Below are 27,311 nucleotides of genomic sequence, written 5' to 3'. Positions count from 1 at the left end.
ATCTATCTATCTATCTATCTATCTATCTATCTATCTATCTATCTATCTATCTATCTATCCATCCATCTAGTAAGTATAAATTAATCTTAGAGAAAAGGAAATTAGCAAGGTGAGGGTACTCTGGGAAAGCTCTCCTGCAGGTGGTAGGATATGAACAAAATCTTGAAGGAAGTCAGGGAAGCCAGGAAACAAAGGGGTTACGGGAGAGAATTCCACACATATGGGCTAATGAGTTAAAAGGCACAGAGATGCAAATGAATGTTCTTAGAGAGAAAAGTTACTTGCTCAGGATGACACAGCTATAGAATATTTGAGATGGCTTTGAAGCCAGGTCTCCTGATTCCAAGTGGAATACTTTTCCTGCTGTGCCAATTTTGCCTCTGGAGACATATTTATCAGAGATACTATAGCTTTGGGTCATGGCTAGAAATGCCCTCTAATGACCCTCCCAAAGCAAGAATTTTAGGGTCATAAGATTCCCCTTCAGGGCCAGTTTTTGAAGGCATAGCTAAGTAGGTCACCATGTCATTAAGGGACAGTCTTTCCTCTAAAGTTCCTTCTAGCTCTACATATTTCAGTTTGTACAGATTGGGATCCCCCTTGCCTTCCTCCTCACTGCAGAATGACTTCATCATTGATGACATCTCTGTTAAATGGTGCTTTTCAATGACTATCATTTCTCTGCAATGGTGGTGTTTAACAAGGAAATGAAACTGACAAATGTTCGGATTAGATTAAATCCTATTATACAGCATCTTGATCAGGCTTTCAAACCCAAGGAAAAATCAGCAACTGGAATGTGAATGAAAATTTATATGCCATAAAAAAAGCAAAGAAGCGCTGTCCAAAGAGCGACTGCTCCTCTTCATGTTTCCAGCAATGTAGTGTGTGTATATGAGTGTGTGTGTGTGTGTGTGTGTGTGTGTGTGTGTGTGAAGCTGAGTGTCAACAGAAATCTAGGGGATAAGCGAAATGACATAATTACTGGGTCTTTGGAAGAAAAAAGAAAAAAAAATGTCCAGTCCTTCATAGAATCATGGAATTTGAGGAGTCAGAGTTAGGAGGGGCCTTAGAACAGGGAATGTCAGAGCTGGGATGACCCTTAGAAGAGAGAAAGGTCTTTTCCAATGAGTGGCCAAAGTATTTAAGTTTCATCTTCAGTATATAACCTTCCTGTGAGTGGCCTGAATTTATTTCTTTAAGCATTGATTTGATCTCCTTGTTGTCCAGAGGACTCTCAAAAGTCTCCTCCAGCACCACAACTCAAAAGAGGTCATTCTGTAGAGCTCAGCTTTTTTCATAGCCCAACTTTCACAGCCATACATTGCTACTGTTGTTACACACATTAATTGTTGTTGTTGAGTTGTTTGAGTCACGTCCAAGTCTTTGGGGTTTTCTTGGTTTGCCATTTCCTTCTCCAGCTCATTTTACAAATGAGGAAACTGAGGCCAATAGGGTTAAGTGAGTTGCCCAGAGTCAATGGCCCAGGTATTAAATGTCTGAAGCTGGATTTGAATTCAAGAAGATGAGTCTTCCTCACTCCAGCCTGACACTCTATCTACTGTGCCCCCTAACTGCCCCAAATTAATTAATTAGAAGACAAAAGGATCTCCAATATTACACTTGAGGGGAAATTCTCACCAGCTGGGGACATCATGGAGGAGGTGGCATTTGAACTGGGCTTGAAAAGATTTTTGAATTCAGAAAGGGTCAAAGATGCCTAGATCTCCCAGATTTCAAGGTCAATGTTCTATTACCTATACTAAGATGCCCACTGAAAGTTTAGGTGACTTGTATATTGTAAGGAGCTAAATAGGGACTTGCACTTAGGACCTCTAACTTCAAATCCAGGAATCTTTTGACTTCTCCAGGCCAGTTTTCTCATCAAGGAGGGAAAATCAGGATAAAAGGGTTCTGAAAACCAACAGGGCTATTAAGATAATTTAGGTCTCTCCATCTGCAGGAGATCGAATAAATAAGGTCTCAGTGTTTGCAGCAATAAATAAGGAAACCCTGTGTCTGCAAATTCACAGCAGCCAGGGCTGTGAGCCAGGAAGAGTATGCTCAGAGAACCAAGGGGGATGCGCACAGCTCAGGGGTCTAACTTTGCAGTCAGGATGCAGAAAATAAACAAGGAGAGGCAGATGCCTGTGTTTGCAGGCGAGGGAGGCATCAAGGGCTCAAAGGACATGATTTACTGGGAATCTTCAGTCCCTAACCTTCTTTTATGTCCTTAGCTAGTGGGGTAGTGAGATGCATGCTGGCCCTGGAGTCACAGGATGCGACAGCTTCAGAATTGGATGGGACCTTAGAGGCCATCCACCCCCAACTGTATCTGGAGAAGAATCTCATCCATAATACCCCTGACTACCAGCCTTCTTGCCTCTGTTTGGTAATCTATGAGGAAGGGGAGCCTCTCATCCCCAAAGTGAGCCTGTGGACTTAGCCTCTCAAGTCCCCAGGCAAATAAGAGGGGATTGACGAAAGTGCAACATGTTGGCCAAAGCAGTAGATTTGGGGTCAGGCAACCACGGGCTCAAATTCACCCCCCAGAAATTTACTACCTGGGTAACCCCTGAGAAGTCATTTTATCCAAGGGTTCACTTTTTCTTCCTTAAATACAAGGATGTGAATTACATAACAATTGGGGTCCCTCCTAGCTCCAACTCTATGACTGGTGTTTATGCAGAGTTCCCCCACTGGGAGCTCCTGATCCAGATCCAGACCTTCTCCTACACCCCCCTCCTCAAAAGTCCAAACTATTTTACAAGGACAGGGTGTAGACAGTTAATATAGGACCCTGTTCTTCATCATTGGTTATTAAATTAAATAGAGCTCATTGTGAGGAAGGTGGTGTTTTTTTTCCCCTTAATATTCAAATCCAACTCTGCAAATTCTGAGTCAGGGGATGTCCCTGGCATAAATGTCTGCCCATTCAACTCTATCCTCCAGCAGCTGTCAAGCTGACCTTCCTAAAACTCAGGTGCCACCAAGTCATTCCCCTATTCAATCAACTTCAGTGGCTTCCCAAAATCCCCAGCCAGGACCAAATAAAACATTCTGTTGGGCATTTATAGCATTTCATTACCCGCTGTGCCCTTCCCCTATCCCACCCCCACCCTGCTATATTCCTTGTCTTTTTGCTCCTTAAAAACTTTCTTTCTCCCAATTTGGTAGAGCTCTGGGACCAAGCCTTTCCGTATATAAACTTCAATTTACCTCTTTCATACCAACGGTCTCTCTCCCATCTTTAGTAACAGTGTGAAGTCTTCCTATTGAATGAATGGTTGAAGAATGAAGGAAACCACAGAGATTTATCAGTTTTGATTCCCAGCATGGTGGTATTTAGATTTAGAAGGAGACAGACAGTCTCAGCTAACCACCTGGTATAGTTGGAGTGGACTGAATGCTGGACTTGGAGTTAGCAAGACCTGAGTCCAAATTCTACTTCAGACATTCACTGTGTAACATCTAACCTCTCTCAGCCTCAGTTTCCTCATCTGTAAAACAGGTGTAATAATAGCACAGACATCTGAGGGTTGTTTCGAGGATCAAATGAGATAAAACATGTAAAGCTAACCTTAAAATACTGAACATTTTTATCATTATGATGCTGATAATGGGGAAACTGAGGCCAAAGGAAAGGGAACAATTTGCCGATGTTTGCACAGGGAGTAAGCACACAGCATACTTCAAACCGGGTCTTCTGTCTGCCAGTCCATGGCTTTGCTTTTTCTCTAACAAATCCTTTTCACCATTAGCAGCTTGACTAGGCAGGTACCTGTCATTCACCTGTAGATCATCTGCATTGTTTCCCCCCTTACACGCACACACACGTGCACACACACACACACACGCACACACAGCTTCTAGTCCCTTATTCTTCTCTCTGAAAGTAATTCACATTTACTCATTTGTGGCTATGTTTTGTTTCTCCCCATCCATACCCTACAACTGTAACAGAAACACAGAAGCACCTCCAGGGCAGGGCTTTATCATTGATTGTCCCTAAGGCTTAGAAAAAGGTCTGGTGGGTACTCTTTCAGCATTTAGTAAGTGGATACCATATGGCAGGCACCAGGCTGACCACTGGGGAATACAAAGAAAGCCTGCCCTCAAGGAGCTCACAGTCTGGCTACGTGCAAAGTCTATGAGAATGAGATCCATGAGGAGTAGAAGGAAGGAGATCCAAAAGGGGATGCTATTAGCATCTGGAGAAGTAAAGGTGACGAATTAATGCTGACTGAGTGACTGAGTGACTGAGTGAGTGACTGAGTGAATGGAAGTAAAGGAGGAAAAGTGCCCTGCTCTGGATGCTCAGCTGTGGATTCCTGAGAACTGCTCTTCTATTCTCGGCTTGGCCCATCAGATTTCAACCTGGTGACTCTAAGGAATGAAGAATGATGTCGTCCTTCCATGACAATCCCTGATGTGGAAGGAGGAGGGTGTGTAGCCAGGCCATGGCAAGCCAGGCCTCGGACCTCAGGGAGATCACCATCTCATGTGGTGTGCTTTCATCTGGATCGTGTTCATCGCCGCAGAGGATATCAAGGACCTGGTCTGACCTGGACACAGCAGCATTCTCAGGATAGGGCCGGAATTCAAGCCTGACTCCTAAGGTGGGAAGGGAAACAATTCACAAAGACCTGGCAGCTCGGAGGTCTAAGGTGATGCCACCACACCCAGGAGACACACCAGGGACAAGCAGTTTGGGTTTCATTCATTTCAACTCAGAAAACACTTGTAGGTCTCAAATACATATTAGACATTGTACAAGGTGCTGGAGACACAAACACAGGAAAGAATTCTTTCCCTCAAGGATCTTATATTCCTACAATAGACAGTATGATATACATGGAGATAAAAAAATACAAGAGTAATTCAAGGTAGGACAAACACAGCCAAATGCGGGGTCAGGAAGATGAGGGTCTAAGTCCTGCCTCAGGAACATAATAACCGGGGCCACGTGACTAGCCTAATAATCTCTCTGACTTACACCTGGCAGATGAACAGCAGGGGAAAGAGCTGTGACAACCACAGGGCCTAACAATGATAAAACCAATTCATTTCAATTTAACAAGTGCTTGGTAAGACTCTGCTTTGTGCTGGACATGACATCACGGACAGGGCACTGGACTTGGTGTCTGGAAGATGCCAAAGACTCACCTGCTGTGTGACTTTGGGCAAATCATGTAATATTTTGCCTCAGTTTTTTCATTTGGAAATGAGGGTTATAATAGCACTCCCTTCAGATGGCTGCTGATAATGGGCTGAAGTAGTATGGAGAACACCTTTTCAGTCTTAAAGTGTTCGATAAATGGTCACTATTATAAAGCATTAGTGAGTGTCTAGTCAGGCATCAAGAGGCCCATTATCAGAAGACGGAATGAGGGGAGATAAGTGGACATGAAGGGAGGAGTGCTGGACGTGGGGTGAGAATGCAGAGGCTGAGCCTTGGCTGGGCTGGCTTTTCTCCTTTTGGAAAATGGAAGCAGATGAATACAGAGCATCTATTTTCAATGAATTGTTGCAAAGTTCAAATAATATGACATAAATAAAGGGATATGTACATTTCAAAGCAATACAATTGCCAGATGTCATGATCTGTAATGATCTCAAGGGCAGCTAGGCTGCACAGTAGATAGAACCCTGGGCCTGGAATCAAGAAGACTTGAGTACAAATTCAACCTCACTTACTAGCTGTGTGACACTGGTCAAGTCACTTAACCCTTTTGTCTCTGTTTTCTCATCTGCAAAATGAGCCAGAGAAGGAAATGGCAAAGCACTCCCATATTTTTGCTAAGAAAACCTCAAGTGGGGACACAAAGAGCCAGACACAATTGGAAATGACTGAACAACAAAAACAATGTTCATACAAGGTGCTAGGAGGTCTGGTCTATAGAAAGACTTAAGGGGGTCATGATAACTGTGTTTAGGTATTTGAAGGCTGCCCAGGAATGATTAATCTGGTCTTGTTTGGCCCTCAAGGGCAGAAATAGAAAAGGGGTGGGTGGGTGAAAGGGTAGATAGGGATTTTTTCCTTATTATTGTTAGGGAAAAAATTAACTTTTCTTTATTTGTAAAGCTGTAACAGTTCCTTTCACGATACCTATGATTAGGAAGTGCTTTGGAAATACTAAGGCTAAATATATGAATTACTCAGAGGGCAATAACAGGACTTGATTTCACCATATTCTTAGACTTTTTAAGCTGAAAGGGTCAAGGTCATCAGAGGCTATGACCAAATCACCCCCAAGGCCGGCCCCTCCAGGCTTGGTGGCTCTTGGGACTGAATGGCCATGAAGGTGGCCACCCCTTTCCTCTTGGACCTTGAGCATGACAGGGCCAGCCCCAGGGGCTCTATCACCGAGAGAACAATTGGATTCCTTCTCTCAATAAAATATGCATCTCATTTCCATACTTCAGAGGCATCTCTGCGGTGAACAATCTGGAGACTCCAAATACTCTCCTGGGGACTGGGCAAGGAGAAGCTTGACCTTTGGTGACAGAACAAAATCCTGCCACGTGGGCACAATGTTTCAGCCTTACTGGATGCTGCAGATTCTCATGAGAGGCAAGAGTGGGCACAGATGTTTCCTTTGAAAGCCAGCTGTCTACTTGGTGATGCAAGTGATGGGGAAAAGAAGGTTCTGTTCTTTGGAGCCATGTTGTGGGGGGGGGGGGGAGTTCCATGGTGCATTAGAGAAGGGTCTCAGATTCAGAGCTGGGAGATCTGGGTTCAAATCCTAACGGAGTCACTTATTGGTGAGCTCTTCAGACAATTACTTCCCTTCTCAGCCTTCCAAGTTCTCTATATCTAAATAGTAAGAGGAGCTCTGAATGGCATGATCACTGAGGCCTCCTCCAGCTCAGATGACCCATGATTCTGTGAAGTGTCTGCTACTTAACTCAGGGAGGATGGCAGGAGATGCACAGAAGCCAAGCAGACTCCTTATGGGAGGAAGTATAAAGGAAGGAGCACTGGCCCTGTGACTATAAGGGTTCCAATCTCACCTCTTTTGTTTACTACCTATTTGACCTGGCACAAGCGACTTTACCTCCTTGGCTGTCACTATATTCCTCTATCAAATAAGGGGGTTGGAGAGGCAGCCTGGACTAGCAGAAAAGGAAATAGTTCTTAAGTCAATAGACGAGTTCAAATCCAGACTCAGTCCCTTACTCTATTCATGCAACTGAATAAGTCACTTTATTTCTTTAGGTCTCAGTTGTAGAACAAAGAAGATGGACTAGATAGCCTCTGAAACTCCCTCCAGCCATAGAACTATTAACTTTGAGATGAGTCAGAACCTGGTATAAGTGGTATGGAATGACCACTGGCCTCCCTTCTACCTCAGAGATAGGGATGGGGACATGGGGGCAGCTGAGTGGCACAGGAGTAGAGTTTTGGAAACAGTCAGGAGACCTAAGTTTGCGTCCTGCCTCAGACACTTATGTAACACTGGGTGCATCATTTCTTAGGCCTATGTTTCCTCATCTATAAAATGGGAAAAATAAAATCATCCATTTCCCAGGGTAGCTGTGAGGATGAATCAGATGTTTATGAAGCTTCACTATATAAATGAGAAGCAATGATGGTGATACTGATGTAGCAGCTGCCTGAGTTTTCTGAATATTGTTCCACCAGATCAGTGGAGAGATGGTGGGCTCCAATTGCCAGCCCACAGAGCAGACCAGCAGCTTATCTCTTAGAGAGAAGCACCTTGCTCTTAGCTGTACAGCCAGAATCCATCAGGGGTAGGGCATGAACCCAAGTCCCTCTAGCTCTGCCCACTACACTACATTGCCTATTTTTAGCTAACTACAGGATGCCCCCAAAACCTAAGTGCACTTTTAAGATTTCACTGAGACCCAGCACCTATGTGCCTAGTTTTATTAAACACCTATTATGTGCCCGGTACTATGCAAAAGGTTGGTGCCCATACATGGGCTACCAAACCCAAGACATAAGAGGGTTATATGTAAAAAAAAAGGATTCTTTAATTACCTAAGTGATAATTCAGAAAATCTTAGGACATACAGGGCAGTGTTAGGTAGGGGAAGAAACAGGGGTCAGGAGGCCCAATTCTGCCACAGAAGAGTAGTGGCTCACTTTGTCTGAACCACCCACGCCTGACCAGTCCAATCTGATGTGTAAATCTACTCTACAGAAACCTCAATAGGTGGTCCATGCCATTGGGGAAAAACCCTAAGCCAAGCAGACATAGACTGGAAATAGGCTGCGCCATAGGACACAGGTCAGCCGCACATCCCAGATCCTCGGGGCTTGAACAGCTCTCAGAAGTCAAAGACTCCAGTGTCCATCTGAGCAGAAATCCTACCTACATTATCCCTGACTAGTGGACATTGAATGTCTGCTTCATGGTCCTATGGGATGGGGAACCAACTGGCTGTTGAGGAAATCCATTCTATTTCAGGGACAGCTTCAAGTATAACATTTTCCCTTCCACTGAACCAAAATCTGCCTCTCTGCAGTTGTCTTCCCTGGCAGAGGCCTTTCTGATCACACGTTCCAGCCCTGTCGTTTTCTAATTTCTCTCTCTGGGGCCAAGCAGAATCACCCTTATTTCTCTTCAATGGGGAAGATCTTCAGCCACCTTAAGCCTGATCTTGTGTATCCTCTTCTCCAGGCTAAACTGCCTTAGCTCCTTTGTACTGGTCCTCAGCCCAGCAGCATCCCCAGGCCTTTCACCTTCCTGACCCACCTCCTCGGAATGTCCTTTAATTCATCACAGAATCTTTGCACTGAAGCAGCCTTCAGAGGCCATCACAAGTTGTACCTATAAATGGATTCCCTCTGCACAACCTCATCTAATAATCTTGTACCTCTATATACACACATTTTGTCTCTCTTGGCTACAGCCAACTCGCCATCTTGTCTTGGTGTCAGCATTGGCTCGTACAATGACTGGTATACCACAGGTGCCTAATAAATGCTTGATGATATACTGAGAGGGAACATACTACCACCAGAATCACTTCTGGATAGTTCTCAGACAAGGAGATATTCCTTCAGTCATTCAAATTCGAGCTCTCTATAACTCATACCAGTTTCTCCTCCCAAAGGAAATGTATACCAAAGCCAGTTTAGAGGGAAAGTTAGCTGTCCAACTGGGAATGCTATCAACCAGGGGATGTGTATTTAAACTCCTCTTTTCCTCCCACCTCCCCAGGTGTGGAATGATCTGTGGGATCTGCTACACTGGGCCTGGCCAGAAGGCCCAGGAGGGGGTGCCTGATAAGGCCCACAGTGTTGGTGAACTGCAGTATGATGGGGAGTCAGATGGCCAGACAAGCAGATGGGAATTTAATAGTCCCCAACAAACATTTATTAGGCGACTACTTTGTACAAAGCAATGCACAAACCTTACACACTCCATAAATGGTAGCTATAGGGATGATGACCCGATTTAAAGTGTCATTAGAGCCTAGTTCTGAAGCTAAAAGGAACTTTGGGGCCAGTGAGTACAACTTACTCATTTAACAGATAAAGAAACTGAGGCCAGATAGGAGCGGGAACGTGCCCAAAGCTGCATAGCTAGTAAGTGTGTGAGTAAGGACTTGAGGCCAGATCTCACTGGGCCCCAAACCAGCAGCCAGTCTAAACTCCTACAGAGATGTGAAGAGACCTACAAAGGGAAGGTCTCATAGAACAGGTGCTATTTCTTCTGGACTTTAAACGTTGGGTAGGTAGCAATTTTACCGGCATAGAGGGGGAAGGGAGGACATTCCATTTGTCCTGCAACTCAACCCTCCCATATGTGTGTCTCCCCCAATTAGGATGCACGCTCCGCTGAGTAGGGACTGCCTTGCTTCTTCTATTTGTATGCCTAGATTTAGCATAGCACTTGGCACACGGTAAGCTCTTAAAAATTCATTCATTCACTCACTCACTCATTCATCCATTTGTTCACCCATTCCAGGCTTGGGAAATAGCTTAGGCGTATGCGTGAGTTTGTTCTCTTATGCTGAAGCAGCACAGGATGGCATCCCAAAGAAGAAGAGCTCCTTTCATAATCAGAGAACTTGGGTTGACTACAGGCTCTGTCACTTACACTGGAGAAGTCATTTAGACTTCTTGGACTCAGTTTCCTTATCTATAAAATGAGGCCATGTTTTCTAAGGCTCCTCCTGTCTCTAAGTCTATGGATAGACTTCCTTGCTCTATGATCCTTACTTGGTTGGGGGAACAGAAGAATCTCCCTTTGCTGTAGCATGGAAATTAGTCACATGACAGAGATGACGCTGGGGTCAGGGAAGGTGGATTGTCAAGACCCTCGAATGTCCAAAAGAAGAGTCTGAACTTTATTTGGCAGACAACAGGAAGGCACTGGAAGTATTTGCACAGAGCAGATCTCCAGTCACACAATGATCATTTACCATGCTTTAACATGGGTCGGAGCAGATAAGAGAATGAACAAGGACCCTCTTCCCTTGAAGTCTTCAAGCAAATGCTCAACGGCTCCTTGTTGGGTCGGGGATATCACAGAAGAAGGGAATTCTTGCCCAGGAATGATATGGATTAAGAAGCCACTGAGGTTCTTTCCAGCTTAGAGATGGTTCCAGGACAAGTTCTCACACTGATGTGATGGCAGATCTTACCAAGTGTTGAGCTACCCCCTAATTGTTATTACAGTCCTGTAGATAAACCCAGGCCCTGTCTCCCAGTGAACACAGGGGGAAGAGGACCCACAACCACTAATAACAAGCTAGATATAGAGAAAGGATTGAATCTGTAAACCTTTTGGAGTCAGAGGAGGAAGCCAAAAGAGAGGGGAGGAGATGAAGAACCCCTTGGTGGGATGATGCTGCTGATTATGACCTTTGGGTCTCAGGACCCCTTTATACTCTTAAAAACTATTGAAGACACCCCTCTACCCCGCCATGAGCTTTTGTTTACATGGATTGTCTATTAATAGTTAAACTGTTAGGAATGAAAATGTCTTAGTATTAGCATGAAAAGAATTTTGACCTCATAGACACTCTGGAAGGGTTATGGGAATCTGCAAAGCTCCCCAGATCACACCGTGAGAACCACAGCTGCAGGTTAAGGCCCTGTTGTTTAACGGCTGCCCTCAACGTGACCCAGAAGCTGCAGGGATGAAGCTGGCCCCATCTGCTTGCCCTTCCAGATGTGAGCAGCCCTAGCTGGAGCAGGAGAGCAAGCAGATGCAGATGTCAGGGCAAGAGATTTTACAAATGAACTGGACAGGGGTGAAGGAGCAATTGTTAGATGTTGCCTATGTCAGAGGCCATTGTCTAGCATTTGGGCTTAATTGTTTTTCTTTGATATAAGGGAGGCATCAGGTGTGCAGCGAGGTAGAGAGGAGGAGAATCAGAAAAATCTATGATATGAAAACAAAAACTGTGAATAAAACTTATTTTAAATAATAAAGAGTATCTTTTTTTAGAAACAAAAATCTAGCAGGGGGAAGAAGACTGCAGACCTTGAAGCAGGCAGGAATTCAGAGGGCATCAGGTTCACCCTCTTATTTTCCAAATGATGAATGTGAGACCCATTTAAAGTGACTTACTCGGTATCACAGAGGTAGGAAGTATCAGACGTGGGATCTGAACCCAGGGCCTTCTGATCTTGAGTCAGGGTCCCTGCACCTGTTCCACATTGTTCTGTCTCCTTCAGGAGAAGCAAGGGAGATGGGAGTTGGACACGGAAGACGTTCTTCAAAATGTGCTTCCATCTGCTTTTGGCAATAATCACTGTCATTTCCACAGTGCTCGAACATTTGTCAAGTTATATCTATATCTTTCTCTATATATATTTCTCTATGTATGTATATTTATGTGTATGTGTGTGTGTGTACTCATAGTCACACATACACATACACTCATAGAATTTAACTTGATTATACTAAGATCCCTGTGACGTAGACACTCCAAATACTATTATCTCTGTTTTGGAGTTAAGGATACTGAGGCTCAGTGACAATCATGCATCCAGTGAGTGTTAGAGGCAGGACTGGAACCTGTGTCTTTCTAACTCTAAGGTGAGCGGCTAACCAGGATTCCACACCAACTTGGGCCACACTACCAATCACTGACATGAGAAACTTCATTTTAGAAACATCTTCTATGGGTGGGGAACCTGTGGCCTCAAGACCACAGGTCATCTTGGGTGCGGCCTTTTGACTGAGTCCAAGGTTTATAGAACAAATCCTTTTATGAAGGGGATTTGTTCTGTGACTTTTGGATTCAGTCAAAGGGCTGCACTTGAGGACCTAGAAGGCCACATGTAGCCATGAGGCAGCAGGTTCCCCACCCCTGATTAAACCAGACTATTCAGACCTGGTAAATTCAGAAAAGAGACACACATGGAATTTACATTCCCAGAGAGCACCACCAAGCCTGAGGGGCACAGTCCTTAATAAATATCCCCAGTAGCCATTGAGGCTGTTAATGCCAAAGGCTCCCTGCGTATCTAAATCAGTTAGTGGTAAGCTGGGCAATTTGGAGCCAAATTGAATTGTGGAGGTTTGTATAATAGGAGCTGCAAAAAATCGAATAGAAAAATGCAGACAAGTGTCTCAATGACAAAGGGACTTGATTAAATGGATCGCTAGTGAGGACAGAAACTCTGGTTTTTTGTTGTTTTTTTTTCCCCAGGAGCAGGAGAACATTAGTCAGTCATTACCGATTGTCTGTGATTTTCTGTTTGCCTTTGGAGGGTACACATTTTAATCCTGTGTGTCTTATAGAGTCACAACTCCATCAAAGACTGTCTCCTTTCCTGACTCACACAGTGAGTTACAATAGTAAATGCTTATTGTTAATAAGATGAATAATTATATATATTAATATTATGATAAGAGGAGTCTAGGGCTGTCTAACAACAATAAACATATAGGCACATAGTACTTTATATCTTACAGATTGCTTTCTCAGTAACAACTCTGCACAGCCAGACTGACGGAATCACAGCAATTGAGACATGGATGGGAAGTCAGGACCACCTCCTCCAACCTCGATCCACATCAGAACCTACATGACCATGGGCCATCTGATGTCTTCTTGAAGACATCCGGGGAGGGGGCCCACTGGCTCCTGAGGCAAGCCATTCCACTTTGAGACACCTCTAATTGCTAGGAAGTTCTTCCTAATTTTTAGCCCCAAATGTCCTCCTTCAACCTCTACCGATTGCTTCTGGTCCAGTCCTCCAGGTCCACACAGAATAATCCTGAGCTCAGTTTTGCATGACACATATTCCAGTACTTAAAGATAGCTATCATATCTTCTCCAGGCCCATCATGCCTAGTTCTGTCAGGTGATTCTCATGACACAGACTCAAGAATCTTTAACATTCTACTTGCCTCCTTTGGAGGCAGCTCTCTGGTTTATCAATGTCCTTCTTAAACTGTGGTGTCCAGAACTGAAACCGATCCTACAGAAGTGATCTGACCATGTATGGAGTCCAGAAGGACTATCAGTCCCTTGTTCCCAGAAGCTGAGTCTCACTTAATGCAGCCTCAGATGCCTAGAGCCTTGTGGCTGCCATTGTACATAAGGCCACTAAAAGCCCTGGATCTTTTTCAGCTAAATTCCTGACTGGCTACAGCAACCTTATTCTGTGCTTCTGACCTCTAGTTCTTAAAAAAAGTATAAGACCTTACATTTATCCCTATTGTTTTTCTGGTTATTTGGTCCGTATCAATTTTCTTCCCTTTCTTGCAAAAAGAATTCTTTTTGGATCCCGATTCAATCATACATCACGTCTACCCCAACCAGGTTTATCTTACCTATAGATTCAACTAGAACTCTTTCTATGCCTTTATCCAAACCAATGACAGATGTGTTTAAATAGCACTGAACCAAGCACAGGTTCCTAGGGGGTGGGGCATCTTCCAAAAAGACATTCAATCTGGGCCATTCCAAATCCATTTAACTATAAGATTGCATATCCTGAAACTATGAGTGCTTTTAGTATTATAATTTCCATTTTACAGATGAAGAAACTGAGGCAGTTCCATCCAAGTCACATTTATTAAGTCCTTCTATGTGTAAAGCAGTGAGAGTTTTAAGTAATTTTTTTCTCAAGGCATTACAGCTAACAAGCGCTGCAGTCAGTTGAACTTGGGTCTTCTAATTCTAGCTGTTGAATGAAAAAAAGACAAGAAGGAAGAAAAGAAGAAAGGAAGGAAGAAAGAAAGAAAGAAGGAAAACTGGTATGCATCATTCATGATACAGGTATATTTGGGTGGATGATCTTTGCTTTCTGAGTGGTGGAAGGAAGGAGCCAGTTATTCCCCTGTTTTGTTAAGTGACAGTGGTCCCAACACTAGATAGGGGCATGTTTTGGGGGGTGACTTACGATGAGTTCTGTGGAATGAATGAATGAAGGAAGTGGCAGGTTGGATATGAAGGATCCTTTCCTGAATCTAAAGGTAGCCAGAGAAGTTTTCCACATCATGATTCTTTTTCTATTCATACACAACTAAAAAGCATGGAGTTGGTCTTGGAGTCGAGATTACAGTCATTCTGGGTGCCTTCACTCCAAATTATGTGTACATGTCAGCAAACCCATTCACACAATGTTAACATGATTTAGAGATCGATGCTAATTCTTTTTTTCCATCCAGATCTGTGATTTTGTTTGGACTGTGGGCCACCTGTTGTAGAAATACCCTAGGGATGGAATTGGCAGCTCTTTAAAAGAGATCTTCCTGGGATTTTTGAGAAACGGAGTGACTTTCCCAGGGTCACAGAGTTTGCATTTGCCAAAAATAAGACTTGAACACAAATCTTTCTTGATTCCAATCCTGGGATACAATCCACTATTCCAGGATCTCTCTGAATGCTATTCAACACAATAATACTCTGCTGATGTTTCCATACATTGCTCTCTCCTATAAACTGAAGCTGATAATGACAGGAAAGAAAGTCTTTCCTTTTACTGTTAAGTGTCTAATTAATTCTTCAGTGAGGGAGTAAGGAGAAAAAGATTCTCTTCAGAGCAATATGATATTATATATACATATATATATACACACACACAGAGATACAATACATACATGTGTGTATGTGCAGGTATACACATATGCATACATGTGTCTATACATACATATACGTATACACATACACATACATATACCTATAGATGTAGAATTTTAAAGCTCTGGAAGGTGGCTTGTCCCAGAACCCTAGATTCTTATATTGGGTAGGATGAAACATTAGAGCTTATCTAAGCCCAAGTTGATACAGTCATTTTGTCACTGCCTCCTTCCTCTTCCTTTAAAGGTTAGGAATAAAAGAGTGGATGTGTGTATAAAAAGACAGTGATCACTGTAGGCTACAGGTGACCTCTGCAACAGTCCTGCTCTCCATCTTACAGCACAGTAAGATGACCCCACGGTCCTGAAGACTGACTTAGGGATCTATGTTCCAGTAGGTCATAATAAAGGCTGGAAGAGACCTGCAAGGCCTTCTAGATCAATACCATCTTTTTTCAGATGAGGAAACCGAGGTCCATGTGTGTGAAATGAATTGGACAAAGCCACATATGGTATAAGTATTCAAGATGGGAGTGGAACAAAAGTTCTTTGACTTCAGTGCCAGGTTCTACCAATCTACCAACTGAAAACGCCTTGTCAATGCCAGTAGAGAAGTCTGGAGAGGCCTATTGCCAAAAGGCTGGTCAGTAGGTGATAATCTTTTTGGTGTGGGAGACTAGACTTTTTTATGAGTCACACCACCCCATATGAACTTAAGAGACCTAGATTTGTATTAGCATGTGAAGTTGCTCTGTCCCCCCAACAGTGAAACCAGGGCTTATTACAATATCTGAGTGAATGACATAACACATCACTAAAACTTCAGGGCATGGAAAACCACGTGGATATGTGCCTTAACCTACTTCCATCTGAGTGCTGACCTTTTTTAGGCAGTTAAGATTTAAGACTTCAGTTAAGTTAAGTTCAAGACTTAAGTTAAGTTTAAGACTTCAGTTAAGTTAAGACTTCACAATTTGGGTGTGTTATCTCATTAAGTAACAGGAAGTTTCCTAGAGCTGTGAATCTTTCCCTTCTAAATGAGGACCAATCTACGTCTCCTGGGAAGATCTGGGCCTTGGTTACCTTATTATCAAGCTGTAGGGACCTGTCAAATACCACCCTGTGGGATTCAAGCTTCTTGGCCAAAGATCCTGCCACCCAAAACGCTCTAGAAACATGCTGTGCCCAGAAATGGGAAGAGATCATTGGATACTTACGCTCACAGGCTGACTTTTTGGCACATCATAAACTCCCTCCTTCTTTTGGCTGGTAGGAACCTGATGAAGAACCAAAGGAAATGCAGTTAGGACACACTTCTCAAAAAGCATCTTGTACAACTTAAAAGTGCTATGTAAATGAGAGCTATAAAAATATCAACAATAATTATTTCCAGACACCCAAGTGAAGGTTCAGTGCTTTGCTACGACAAAGAAGAAACAACAGATATCTTGCAGTGAGAGGTTGCTGGTTTTCCCCAAGAGAACATGGATGAGTGGCTGATCAGTCAATGAACATTTATTAAATACCTACTATGTGTCCAGCATTGTGCCAAGCTCTAAATGTGTGCTGAGTGGTATAGTGGATAGAATATTGGACTTGGAGTCAGGGAGACCTGAGTTCAAATTTGGCCTCAGATACTAATGAAATTTATTACTCTGGCAAGTCACTTAACATCTCTTTCCCTTAGTTTCCTCACCTGTAAAATGGGGATTGCCACAGAGTTGTTAAAAGGACCAAGTACAATGCCTTATTTATCTCCTTTGCAAGCCTCAAACATCTATACAGTGTAGATATTAGTAATGATTATAATGATGACAATGGTGGTGGTGGTGATGATGACCCAAGGAAGGCGTCAGAGAGTTTGAGCTGAAAGGGACTTTAGTGGCCACTGAGTCCACCTACTCCCGTAAGAACTGGAGTTTGAACCCATGTCTTTCTAACTCCAAGTCCAATGCCCTCTCCAGTTCTCCAGACTAGTTCTTTTAGGGTCCTGCACTTTTCCAGGAGTCAATGGAGCAGAGAAGGAGAGTCAGCAGAACAAATGGAAATTGCTTCAAAAGTGTTCCGGAACTACACCCAGAAGGTGTAGTGATTTACCCAAAGTCATTCAGAGAAAAGACCCTTAACTTATCAAGGATGGGAAGAGATGTGAGGGTTTAGACAAAACCAAGTGAATACCCCAAACCCTGGTACAAATGGGAACTCTTCCAGCGGGTCAACCTGTTAGGGCCATATCAGAAGGGACTTCTATATAAAACATATGTCGGGCCCAGATGACACGTAAGGGCCTTTCCCACGTCAAGATTCTAGGCATCTGTGTCAGTAGATTAAGGCTTCCAGCATCTTTATGGCCTGATCTTGGTTATTGAGAGGAACCACCGATCATCAATTTATTATTAGCTTGCCCAATTAGTAAACTGATTATTAATTACCCAGAAATGCTGTCTCAGGATTTTTCATTCATCACACGCTATTCTTAAAGTACTTATGTGCTAATGGTGGGGGAAAAATAAATATATAAAAGCAGAATAAATATAATCTTAATAAATACAAACACACACATATACATATCACTCCTTCCCTCTCCCTTCCTCCTTTACTCTCTTCTTCCCTCCCTTCTCTCTCTCTCTCTCTCTTCCCCGCCCCCTCCCCAACACACACACACACACACTCTGCAGGACAGTGAGGAAAGTTCTGCATTTGTAATAAGAAACACTGGGTCTCTGGTCTCTGGCTCTGGCACTGCCTAGATGCCTATGACCTTGGCCATGCCCCTTGACTGGCATAAGCCTCAGTTTCTTCCTGTCTACACCACATCACTGCCTACCTCACAAATGACTTTTAAGGGCCAGATGACACAAGGGATATAACATACCTATGCACTGCAGAACAATTCAGGGACTATTGTTTCCACCTCCCTCACCCTTAAGCTGCAGCTCTATTGGCCCAGTGAGAAAGCTCTGGTGTCCTGGGCCTCATCAGAAAGACACTTTAGGATTAGCAGGTAATTAAGCACAGTGCAAATATGAATAAGCCAGAACTGCTGGTTTGCTACCTGGCTAATCCTCCATTTCCTTATCCATAAACGTGTATATATATTCACTACCCACCTTAAGTGGCAAAACAGTCCAATGGAAAGAGTTTTGGTTTTGGAGACAGAGGATCTGGGTTCAGATCTTGCCCCTGTTACTAAATGTTTAGGGAGCCCTAGGCAAATCACTCCATTCCTCTGGGCCTGAGTTCCTTATCTGAAAAACGAGGGGTCTGGACTTGGTGGCCTCCAAGGCACCTTAGGGCTCTATCTTGGGTCAGAATCATTGATTTTGTAGTTGAGGATTAGAAGGGACTTTGGCCGCCATGTCATTCAACCATCTCTATATCCCCACTAGTTTGGTCAATAGAGCATGGGACTCCTTCTTTCAGGGTTCCGGGTTCTAACTCCAGGTGGCATGAATCTTTTTTGAGGAGAACTGATAGAGACACTAGACTGCAGTGAGAATGGGTTAGGGCCTTGGGATGTGTTTGGGCCAGGGGACTCCCAGGTGAACAAAGGCCCCTAGCAATGTAGGCAGATACCTTCTCCGCACCCTGTTCTTGGATGGTCACCCAGAGCACTGATATCAGAGTCAAATAGAAATGTGAGGCACTAATCTACATGTAAGAATCTCTATAGGCTACATATTGACAATTTTAAAAGATAACACTAGTTGCATTTACCTATTTTTATTTATTTTGTTAGAGATTTCCTAACTGTAATTTAATCTGGTTTGCATCATGCTTGGGAACATTGCCTTTGGGTCATACATTTGACACTTCTGCCCCAGAGTATTGAGAATTCAAATGACTTGCCTAGGGTCACTCAGCCATTATGCGTCAGAATCAGGATTTGAACCCAGGTTTTCTTGGCTCTGACTCTCCCTGTCTCTTCACTACATTAAACTGCCTCTCTGAAGGCAGACTGAAGCTAAGCCATGTTCTTTTTCCCATCAGGGACCTGCCTGATGCCAAACTGTCAGGGACTGAACCAAGATTAGACTCACACATCTGCGTCCTCAGCTCTGTGTCTCTTACTAATAGGATGGAGGAAGCAAATCATTTGTTAGTTACTGAAAATACACCATATTCATATACATTTTTCTCAGCTGCTCAGGCTTCAGAATTAGGGTGTAAACCTCCTGCTTAAATCCCAAGCTGATAGAGGCCCCTTTAAATTTTTACTCTAAGTAGCTCTTACTAAAACTCCCAGATTTCAAGCAGACCTAGCTTTATGGGACACACCCAGGCTGAAGAGGTGTACGTCAACTGTGTGCTCTAGAAACTGAAGTTTTTGCTTTAATGAACTAGAATCACTGTATTTTGCAAAGGAACATTGAGGTGCATTCTCATTGTCAGGTGGAGCCCCAGTGGTATGACCATTGGGATGTTTCTATAGGGATTTCCTATGTCCCAGGGTCTCAGAAATAGGGCTAGAAGGGACATCAGGGGCCATCTAGTCCAACCTTTGCATGTTATAAGTAAAGAAAGGGAAGCCTACATTTCAGCAATGCAACACTGTAAGACAGCTCCAAAAGACTCATGATAGAAAGGGCTAGCCATATCCAGAGAAAGAACTACAGAGTCTGAATGCAGACTGAAACAAACAACTTGCTCTCCCTCTTGTTTTGTTCCTTCTTTCTTGTTATTTACTCCATTGGTTATAATTCTTTACAACTTGACTACTGTTTAATGTGAAGGTATTTGTAGAACCTATATCAGATTGCATGCCACCATGAGGGGGGAGGGGAGAGGAGAGGGAAGGGAAGAAAATTTGGAACTCAAGGGATTGTGGAATTGAATGTTGTAAACTAAAAGTAAATAAATACATTTAACTTAAAAAGGAAAGGGAAGCCCAGAACAGTTAAATAACGTGCCCAAGGGCACATAGTAACACAGGCACACAACGATGGTTTGAAATGACGTCCTCCTGACTGCAGGCGTGGACCTCAATATCTGCCCCTGGAAAACCTGTTTAAAGTGGGACACACATATATGAATGCAATCCTAGAACACAGACTGTTAAACGACAGAATGCTGAAGCTGGAATGGGCCTTGAATATGATGATGGCGGTGGTGGTGGCAGCATTGATGAAAGTGACACCCCCTAGCAAGTATTTGTACACTGCTGTAAGGTTTGTAGAATGCTTTCAATGCGCTGTCTCATTTGATCCCCACATCAACCCTGAGAAGTAGGGATATTATAATTCTCTTTTTACAGATAGGGAAATGGAAGTGACTTGCCCAGGGTCACAAAGCTAGTAAAGGTCCTTAGATTATAGACAGTTAGAACTGGAAGGAATCTTAGAATACAAAATGTTAGAACATAGAATAAAAAATGTTGGAGTTGTGAGGGACCTTGGAACACCTTGGAACGTAGACTGTTATACCATCAAATGACCAATGCCAGAGTTGGCAAAGACCTTAGACTAAATGAATTAAAAGGGTCTAAGATAAATTCTATTCTAAATAGCAGAAGTTAAGCAACCTATCCAAGTGAGTGAATGACAAACTATAGCCTTGAATCCATCCATATCCCCCCTGAATCAGGGTCTGGTGCTCTGGCCATGACTCTAGGGTACCATGTCAGATGAAACATTAGCAAATCCCCAAACTCACTCTTATATAATTAAATCATGCATCAGAAATACTAAAGGGGCACATCCTTCAGTGTCTGGGTCTTGTGGAAAGAGAGGTACCCCTCCCCAGTTGGTGGGGGTCTATGTTCTTGAAGTCTGGGCTCTGCAACAGTGGTAAGCGAGACAGCAAGTAGTTGGATACCTGATAAATGTTCTCTTCCGTTTCAGGCTCACGAATTGGCTCATGTCCAGCCTCAAACACAATGTACTATTGGATCGTCATCCAAAGAAGAAAGGTCAGAGATGGAAAAGAAAGGGAGAAAAAGACCATTTGGAACAGGAGATCAATCAGGCAAGCATTAAAGATATAGATACAGAGCAAAGGCTTAACAGAGACCAGGTGGTCCAGGGAGAAGCACAATCAATGAACAGCTAACAATGGTCAGATTGTTTCTGAAACAAAAGCAGTTGTAAAGACCTGGTAGCCCTTGAAATGAGGAGAATCCATCCCCTGCAGCCTTCTCACCTGAGACTCAATCTGGTCCACTCACTAGTGTTTTTATTCTTGGACTCTGAACAGGGACATTACGTCACCACCTGGCAAGTGTATGCACTTTGGTGGCACGATTACATTCTTATTTAACCCAGGGAAGAGAAAAGTCCTCCCTGCCCCTCCAGCTTTATTACTATTTCTGATATAAGCTTCTGGAACAATAAGGAAGCACAGAGAAACTTGAAGTGACTTCAGTCCTCTGAATGTCACTTTCTTACTTCTTCCAAATTGAAAATATAACATTATCTGGCAATAGGGTACCCATGAAAATAGCCCGCTTCGTCAAAGAGTAATCTCTTTGAAAGAAAAACAAAAATAGATTTATAGGTATAAACCTAACACTAACAGCTTTTGTGGTTGTTATTTCGGGTTTGGAAAACACAAATGTTTTATGAGAAAAAAATAAAACCTTTTTATCAACCAATGAAACAGCTGTCCATCAATTTTAGATTCTCAGTTTATCATATAGATTTTTAAAAAATGATTGCTCAAATTAACTATAAAGAAAAATATGAGGAAAGGTGCTATCTGCATTCATAGAATGAATTGAAAAATAGATATATAGAATAATTTCATGTATATATGTATTATATGTATATGCATGTGAGTGTACACATATTACGTCTAATGATCACCATCTCTAGGGCTGGGCGGGGGGAAGTAAAAAAGGAAAAAAAAGGGAATTGCCATGATAAATTTGTTGTATATGTAAAAGGGAGAGTGAGTTGTGCTTAGTAGATTTGCAGTTTCCTGGGCAATCATCTTTTTTCATTATACTATGTTATGGAAATGATTGTTTTATTCCATTAATTACAAACAAAATAAATTTTTAAAAAGACTTCTCTTTAATCTATAAGTCCCCAGTTGTCTTTAGCATGAATTACAGGTTGGAGGTGGGGAATTGAGCTGGACATATCACTGTTAAACTCTAAGATCTACAAATTTTGAGTAATTAAAAAAAACGATCAAATCCATGTGTCTTGTATAGAATACAAATCAATTTTATACTTGGATGCAGGAGAGGAGAACTCATCCACCTCAATGTCACTATTGTTTTCTCTGTTCCTATGAGCTTTTATGCCCTTATGGTATGAAGCTACCTAACCAATGACTCCAAAGAAACCAAGCTCAGTGAAATCATCTATTGGGAAACAGGTGACTGTCCATTCCCCATTTGAACAATCCCACCCTTTGTGGTTTATGCGAGCCATTGGCCAATCCTTGCCTCAGGAAATCACCTGCACTATTCTTCTAATAAACAAGGAATGTTCACCCCACTCTTAAAAATATTCAGCTCCTGGTACAGACTTTAACAGCAATAAGGGGGTGGGGAGAAGAAAGGGAAATCTCTCACATTCAGTCCTACATTGCTGATACTTGGATATGTTCATTTTTAATAGCCATCTTTTTCCAGATTGGCAGGTTATTGAGTTCTCTGAAGTGTTTTAGACTAGCTCTATTCTTTCCAATCAGGGGTCCTCTGGACCTCTGACAAATAACAAACATGGCATCACTCTGGTCTAGTCTAACTGCTGGTGACTTTGTTAACCCACAAAGCTTCCAAAATTACCTGGTACACGGGATCTTCTACATCCTCCTCCAAAATTGTCTACCGCAGAGTCAGAGAAGGGAGGACAAAAAGCAAAGGATGAAAAAAGAAGAGATGTGAGACCATAGCAAGAAATTAAAGGATTGCAAAGAAACCAGCCTTTGGGAGGAGAGGTATTTCTGCAAAGGAATAGCTGGAAAGGTGTGGAAAATGTCTAAACTCTTGGAACCTTCCCTACCACTCCTTTCTCCCACCCCACCCCCACCCCCACTTCATTCCAGATGACAGCTGTGACAATTGAATTTCTTTCTCACTAATAGTAGAAATTGGGCTGAAGATTTCACTGGTCTCTTGACTTTATCTCAAAGCTTAATCACCAACAGGAAAGGGAATGGCAGGCTGTGGAGAGCCCCCTTACAACAGCCTGCTTCTGCCTCGGTTATTTACACCAAGGCTTTCATCAGTCCCTGGAAGCACTAACTGACAACTTCACATCTGTTTACTCAGAGCTTCTATTTTTGTGGGCACCACGCCAAATTTGCAGATGTACCTGGTAGACTGCCTGCTCACACTGTTTATCCTTCTGTGCCTTCTTCTCCAGTTCTTCTCTCTGTTTCAATTCATAAATTAGTTGAAAGAGATCACGCAGGTCGAGGATCACAGGTTCGGCCTGCAAAGACACAAAATAGAAGGCCCATGTTAAGGATGGAATAGCCCCCTTTGGGCAGTGACCAAATTCTCTCCCTGCTGGCTCCAACCTCCAGAAACTCATTTTATTATTAAGTTGAAAGCACTTCACCCTAAATTAATTCTACCTTATTTATATTGGCTTAGCAAATTGCATCTGGGCGAAAGTTCATTCTGCTGGCTAATTATATTTGCAAATTAATAATAATTATAATTATATACATAAAAGGTGTTGCTTTTTATTTGGTAGTACCTTTTAATACAATGAAATGAGCATGGGCTCTTTGCAAAAGAATTATTTATTTTCTCTTGCTTTTCTTTTTTTGTGGGAGACTGTGAACAGAAGCAAATTTGTTTGTATACAATGAGTACATCCAGTTTAATTAGAAAGAAACATAATTAGTCATTAGGGGAAGTGAATAGAGAAAAACATGGAGGTGGGAAGAGAATGGCTTCTTCTTGGGAAGTGTTTAGCACTGGTGGGGATGAGCCTCTGGAGGACAGAGGGTTGGAGGGCAGTAACACACCCCATATGGAGGAGAGGATAGAGTTTTGGATGTGGAGGTAAAGACCAGGGCTCAGATCCCAATTCTGCTACCTCTGTGACCTGAGGCACTTTATTAAACCATTAGCTCTGTCAAATTAAGGGATTGGACTAAACGATTTGTGAGGTTCAAGCAAATACCCAGCCATGGGAGGCAATGGGGCAGGGAAAAAGGAAAGGTTAATTTGAAGTATCATGGTGACAGTTTGAACCCTGACTCTGCCTCTTATTTCATGTGTGACCTTGGGGAAGTTACTTAATCTCTCCAGACTCCCACTTCCTCACCAGGACACCAAGAAGGCTGGATGAGATGAACTCGAAAGTCCCTTTTACTTCCAGATCTCTGATCACTCTACTGACCAAGCCCAACAATATGTCCATTCAAAGCAAGACTGGATCAGGGACTGAAATAGGATTCAGAGGTTAGAGAACTGAAACAGAGAGGTCAGCCCAACCCTGTTATTTTATATAGGAGGAAACTGAGGCCCAGAGAGGTTGTGACTTCCCCAAGCGTCATGAAGGAAGTAAGTGGCAGAGCCAGGATTCAAACTCAGGACCCTCAACTCCAACTTCATCTTTCTTAACTCCGCAGCATCCGGCTGACCCCAAAGTGAAAGGACAAGGCATTGATGCTTTTAGGTAGCTGCTGGTAGTTGAAGATACTCACTGCCTGGGCTGTTTTGATGGCCACGAATCTGTGGTTTCCTTCCTTCCCACAGACATATCCAAAGGCTCGGTGGTCTGTGATATCCTTTGCAATGTAGGAAATTTCGTGCACAGCATGGTGATGCTGGAGTGCCTAAAAGAGACAGAGAGAAAGGTTCTTTCAGAGAGCAGACTATCTGATAGCACTTCCGTGGCAATGGGCCTTGAGGAGTCCAGCAAAGTTCTGGGGATTAGACAGGAGGAAGAGAATCTTAGAGGAATTCTGAAATGATACTGTAGACTTAACCTTTTGATCAGGTTGAGAGAAATGGGAATATTCTGAATACTTTCAATATAGTGTCTGACACAGAGTAAGCACTTCTGAAATGTATGTTGTTGATTGCTGAGTGACCTGCTTTAAAAAAAAAATCAGATGTTACATATCAGCATCTTGGAGAGTACTGGTAAATGATAAAGTTCTACTGAGTTAATATTTTTCTTTTTAAAGCAATCAGGGTTAAGTAACTTGCTCAAGGTTACACGGCCAGGTGTTTCTGGGTGGGTGCTAAGTGTCTGAGCCCAGGATTCGATCTCTAGGTCATCCCGACACAGGCTGGTGCTCTTTCTTGCTGTGCTACCTGGATGCCCCCTGAGTTAATGTTTTATGGTGGTTATATTGGTTTAGTCTGGAGGCATTATTTCTTCTGTTCGGGCACCTCCAAGTGGGCAGATTCATTCCTCTACTTCAGATTGAAACCTCTAACCAATCATTTTAAACCAACCATCTTAGGGTTCTTAAAGGTTAAATGACTACTTACTCATAGTCACACAGTCATTGTCTACCAAAGGCAGGATTTCATTCCAGGTCTTCCCAACTCCAAGGGCATCTCTCTACCCATGATGCTATCTTGCCTTGATGATGATGATCAGCTTTTCACCTCAGTCTGAGACCAAAAGTCTCACTCTTGTGACCCTAGATCATGATTTGATGACCTTTTACTTTTCCTTGCCTGCTCTAAGGCCAAGCCTACCACTTCCCAGTCACCTCATAAGATCATAGATTTAGGACTTAATAATTAGTACTTGTTAATTTGATTTGTAGACTGCTGAAAACAACCAGGTACATTGAATAACATCCAGATATTTTGAAAAGGACAATTCATTCAGAGTCAAAGGAGTTGGATTCAAATTCCCACTCTTCTGCCCACTATTTATGCAAATTATTCAACCTCTGATGGCTGTTTCCATTGCATTCATATTAACAAACATTTAAGAAGTGAATATGAAGAAAAAAATGTCCTTGTCCTTAAGAAGTTTATAATTTACCAAGGAGACTACAACATCTGCATAAGGAAATAGATGCAAAGTAGATACAAAGTAATATAGTATTTTCAAGAGGGAGAGAGTGCTAATGAATGGGGCATCAGGAAAGGCTTATGGTAAAGTTGATATTTGAGTTTTACAAAATGACAGGGTCAGACTAGTGACCTCTGAGATTCCTTCCACCTAAAAACTAGAGATCCTATGATCTCCAATTCTGAGCAAGCTCTTACCTCGCACCCTTGGCCAAAAACCAGGTGCCTCTGTTTTGTTCCTTTTGCCCAGATGGCCTTCCATGTGACCCAGTATTACTAGGATAATGTTTGTTCAGGAAATTCTGCTTGTGTCTGTTTGGTTCTGTGATGTCATGAGGGTAGGGAACTCCGTGAGGAAACTTGCTCTAGTAATACAGATTCACATCTTTTCTGCAATATCTGGTTTCAGAGATGTGATTGGAACACTTCGATGAATTGCTCAGGGTCACATGTCCCATATATATAATAGATAAAATCACAGATTTCTTTTTTTATCTATGAGTATCCTTAGAGGCCATAGCATTCAACTCTCTCATTTAACAGAAGAGGAAACTGAGGCAGAAAGTGGTTAAGTGATTTGTCAACTAACTTGTATTTAACTACTTTTTATCTATTTGCAATTATTAATTTTAGATCGATGCTAATATTTTATATGTATTTATCTCTCCCATTAGAATGTAAGTTCATAGTAGGGATTGTTTCATTCTTTGTAGCTGTATCCCCAGAACATAGCTCAGGACGTTTAATAAATGTCTGTGGTTTGACTGATTGCTCAAGGTCACGCAGCCAGTATGTGTCAGAAACGGAACCTGAATCCAGATCTTTCTGACCCTCTGTAGGGCTCTCTATTCATGAAACAGAACTGCCTTTCAGTGAATTGTAAGGGGCTTTTAGAATGTGGAGGATAGTGACTCCAAAAAGCAAAGGCAGATTTTTGTCAATGTGTTAATGAGGTGAAACAGATGCAGCATGTATTCATACAACTGGTAGGTAGTGGTTGAAGGAGCTTAGGTGAACTTCATTCAGAAAAGGGCAGGGAAGTGAAATGGGTGGAGTCCAGCTTCTCACTTCCTTTCTTTGCCTTTCCTGAATGTTCTCCTTTGACTGGCTGTTAAGAAAGACATCATCTCAGGGAGGGCCCTATCCTATGGAAGTTCACACTGTCTTATTGATCGTCAAATTGTGCTTTGGAAATTAAGCCATGATTAGAAGTCTTCCTTTGTGGAATTAGATCCAGAGATTATTGCATGATGGGAAAATCACACCTAATGTATAAGATAGCAGATGGAGACATTTTAATTTTTCTTCATTAAGTGTTCTAAAATCAAAACATTTTAAACTATACC

At 42.6% G+C, this 27,311-nt stretch overlaps 1 protein-coding gene across 1 annotated transcript in view; it reads right to left on the bottom strand.

The window, feature by feature from the left end:
- LOC138164937 (disabled homolog 1-like) overlaps window positions 1–27,311 on the bottom strand; it is a 483,687-nt gene that overhangs the window by 70,692 nt on the left and 385,684 nt on the right. Inside the window, exons 5-7 of the mRNA XM_069092919.1 lie at window positions 24,633–24,764; window positions 23,285–23,404; window positions 16,238–16,297 (exon numbers count right to left, since the gene is read on the bottom strand). Coding sequence (XP_068949020.1) covers window positions 16,238–16,297; window positions 23,285–23,404; window positions 24,633–24,764 — 312 coding nt within the window. The remainder of the gene's footprint in view (window positions 1–16,237; window positions 16,298–23,284; window positions 23,405–24,632; window positions 24,765–27,311) is intronic.

Source organism: Petaurus breviceps, unplaced genomic scaffold (genome assembly GCF_028583685.1).
Source record: "Petaurus breviceps papuanus isolate PSGF00001 unplaced genomic scaffold, PetGlider_PUasm1.0 207, whole genome shotgun sequence".
In the NCBI taxonomy this organism is placed as follows: Eukaryota; Metazoa; Chordata; class Mammalia; order Diprotodontia; family Petauridae; genus Petaurus; species Petaurus breviceps.
The sequence above is the reverse complement of the archived record's forward strand: the minus strand, read 5'-3'. Positions and strand labels throughout refer to the sequence as shown.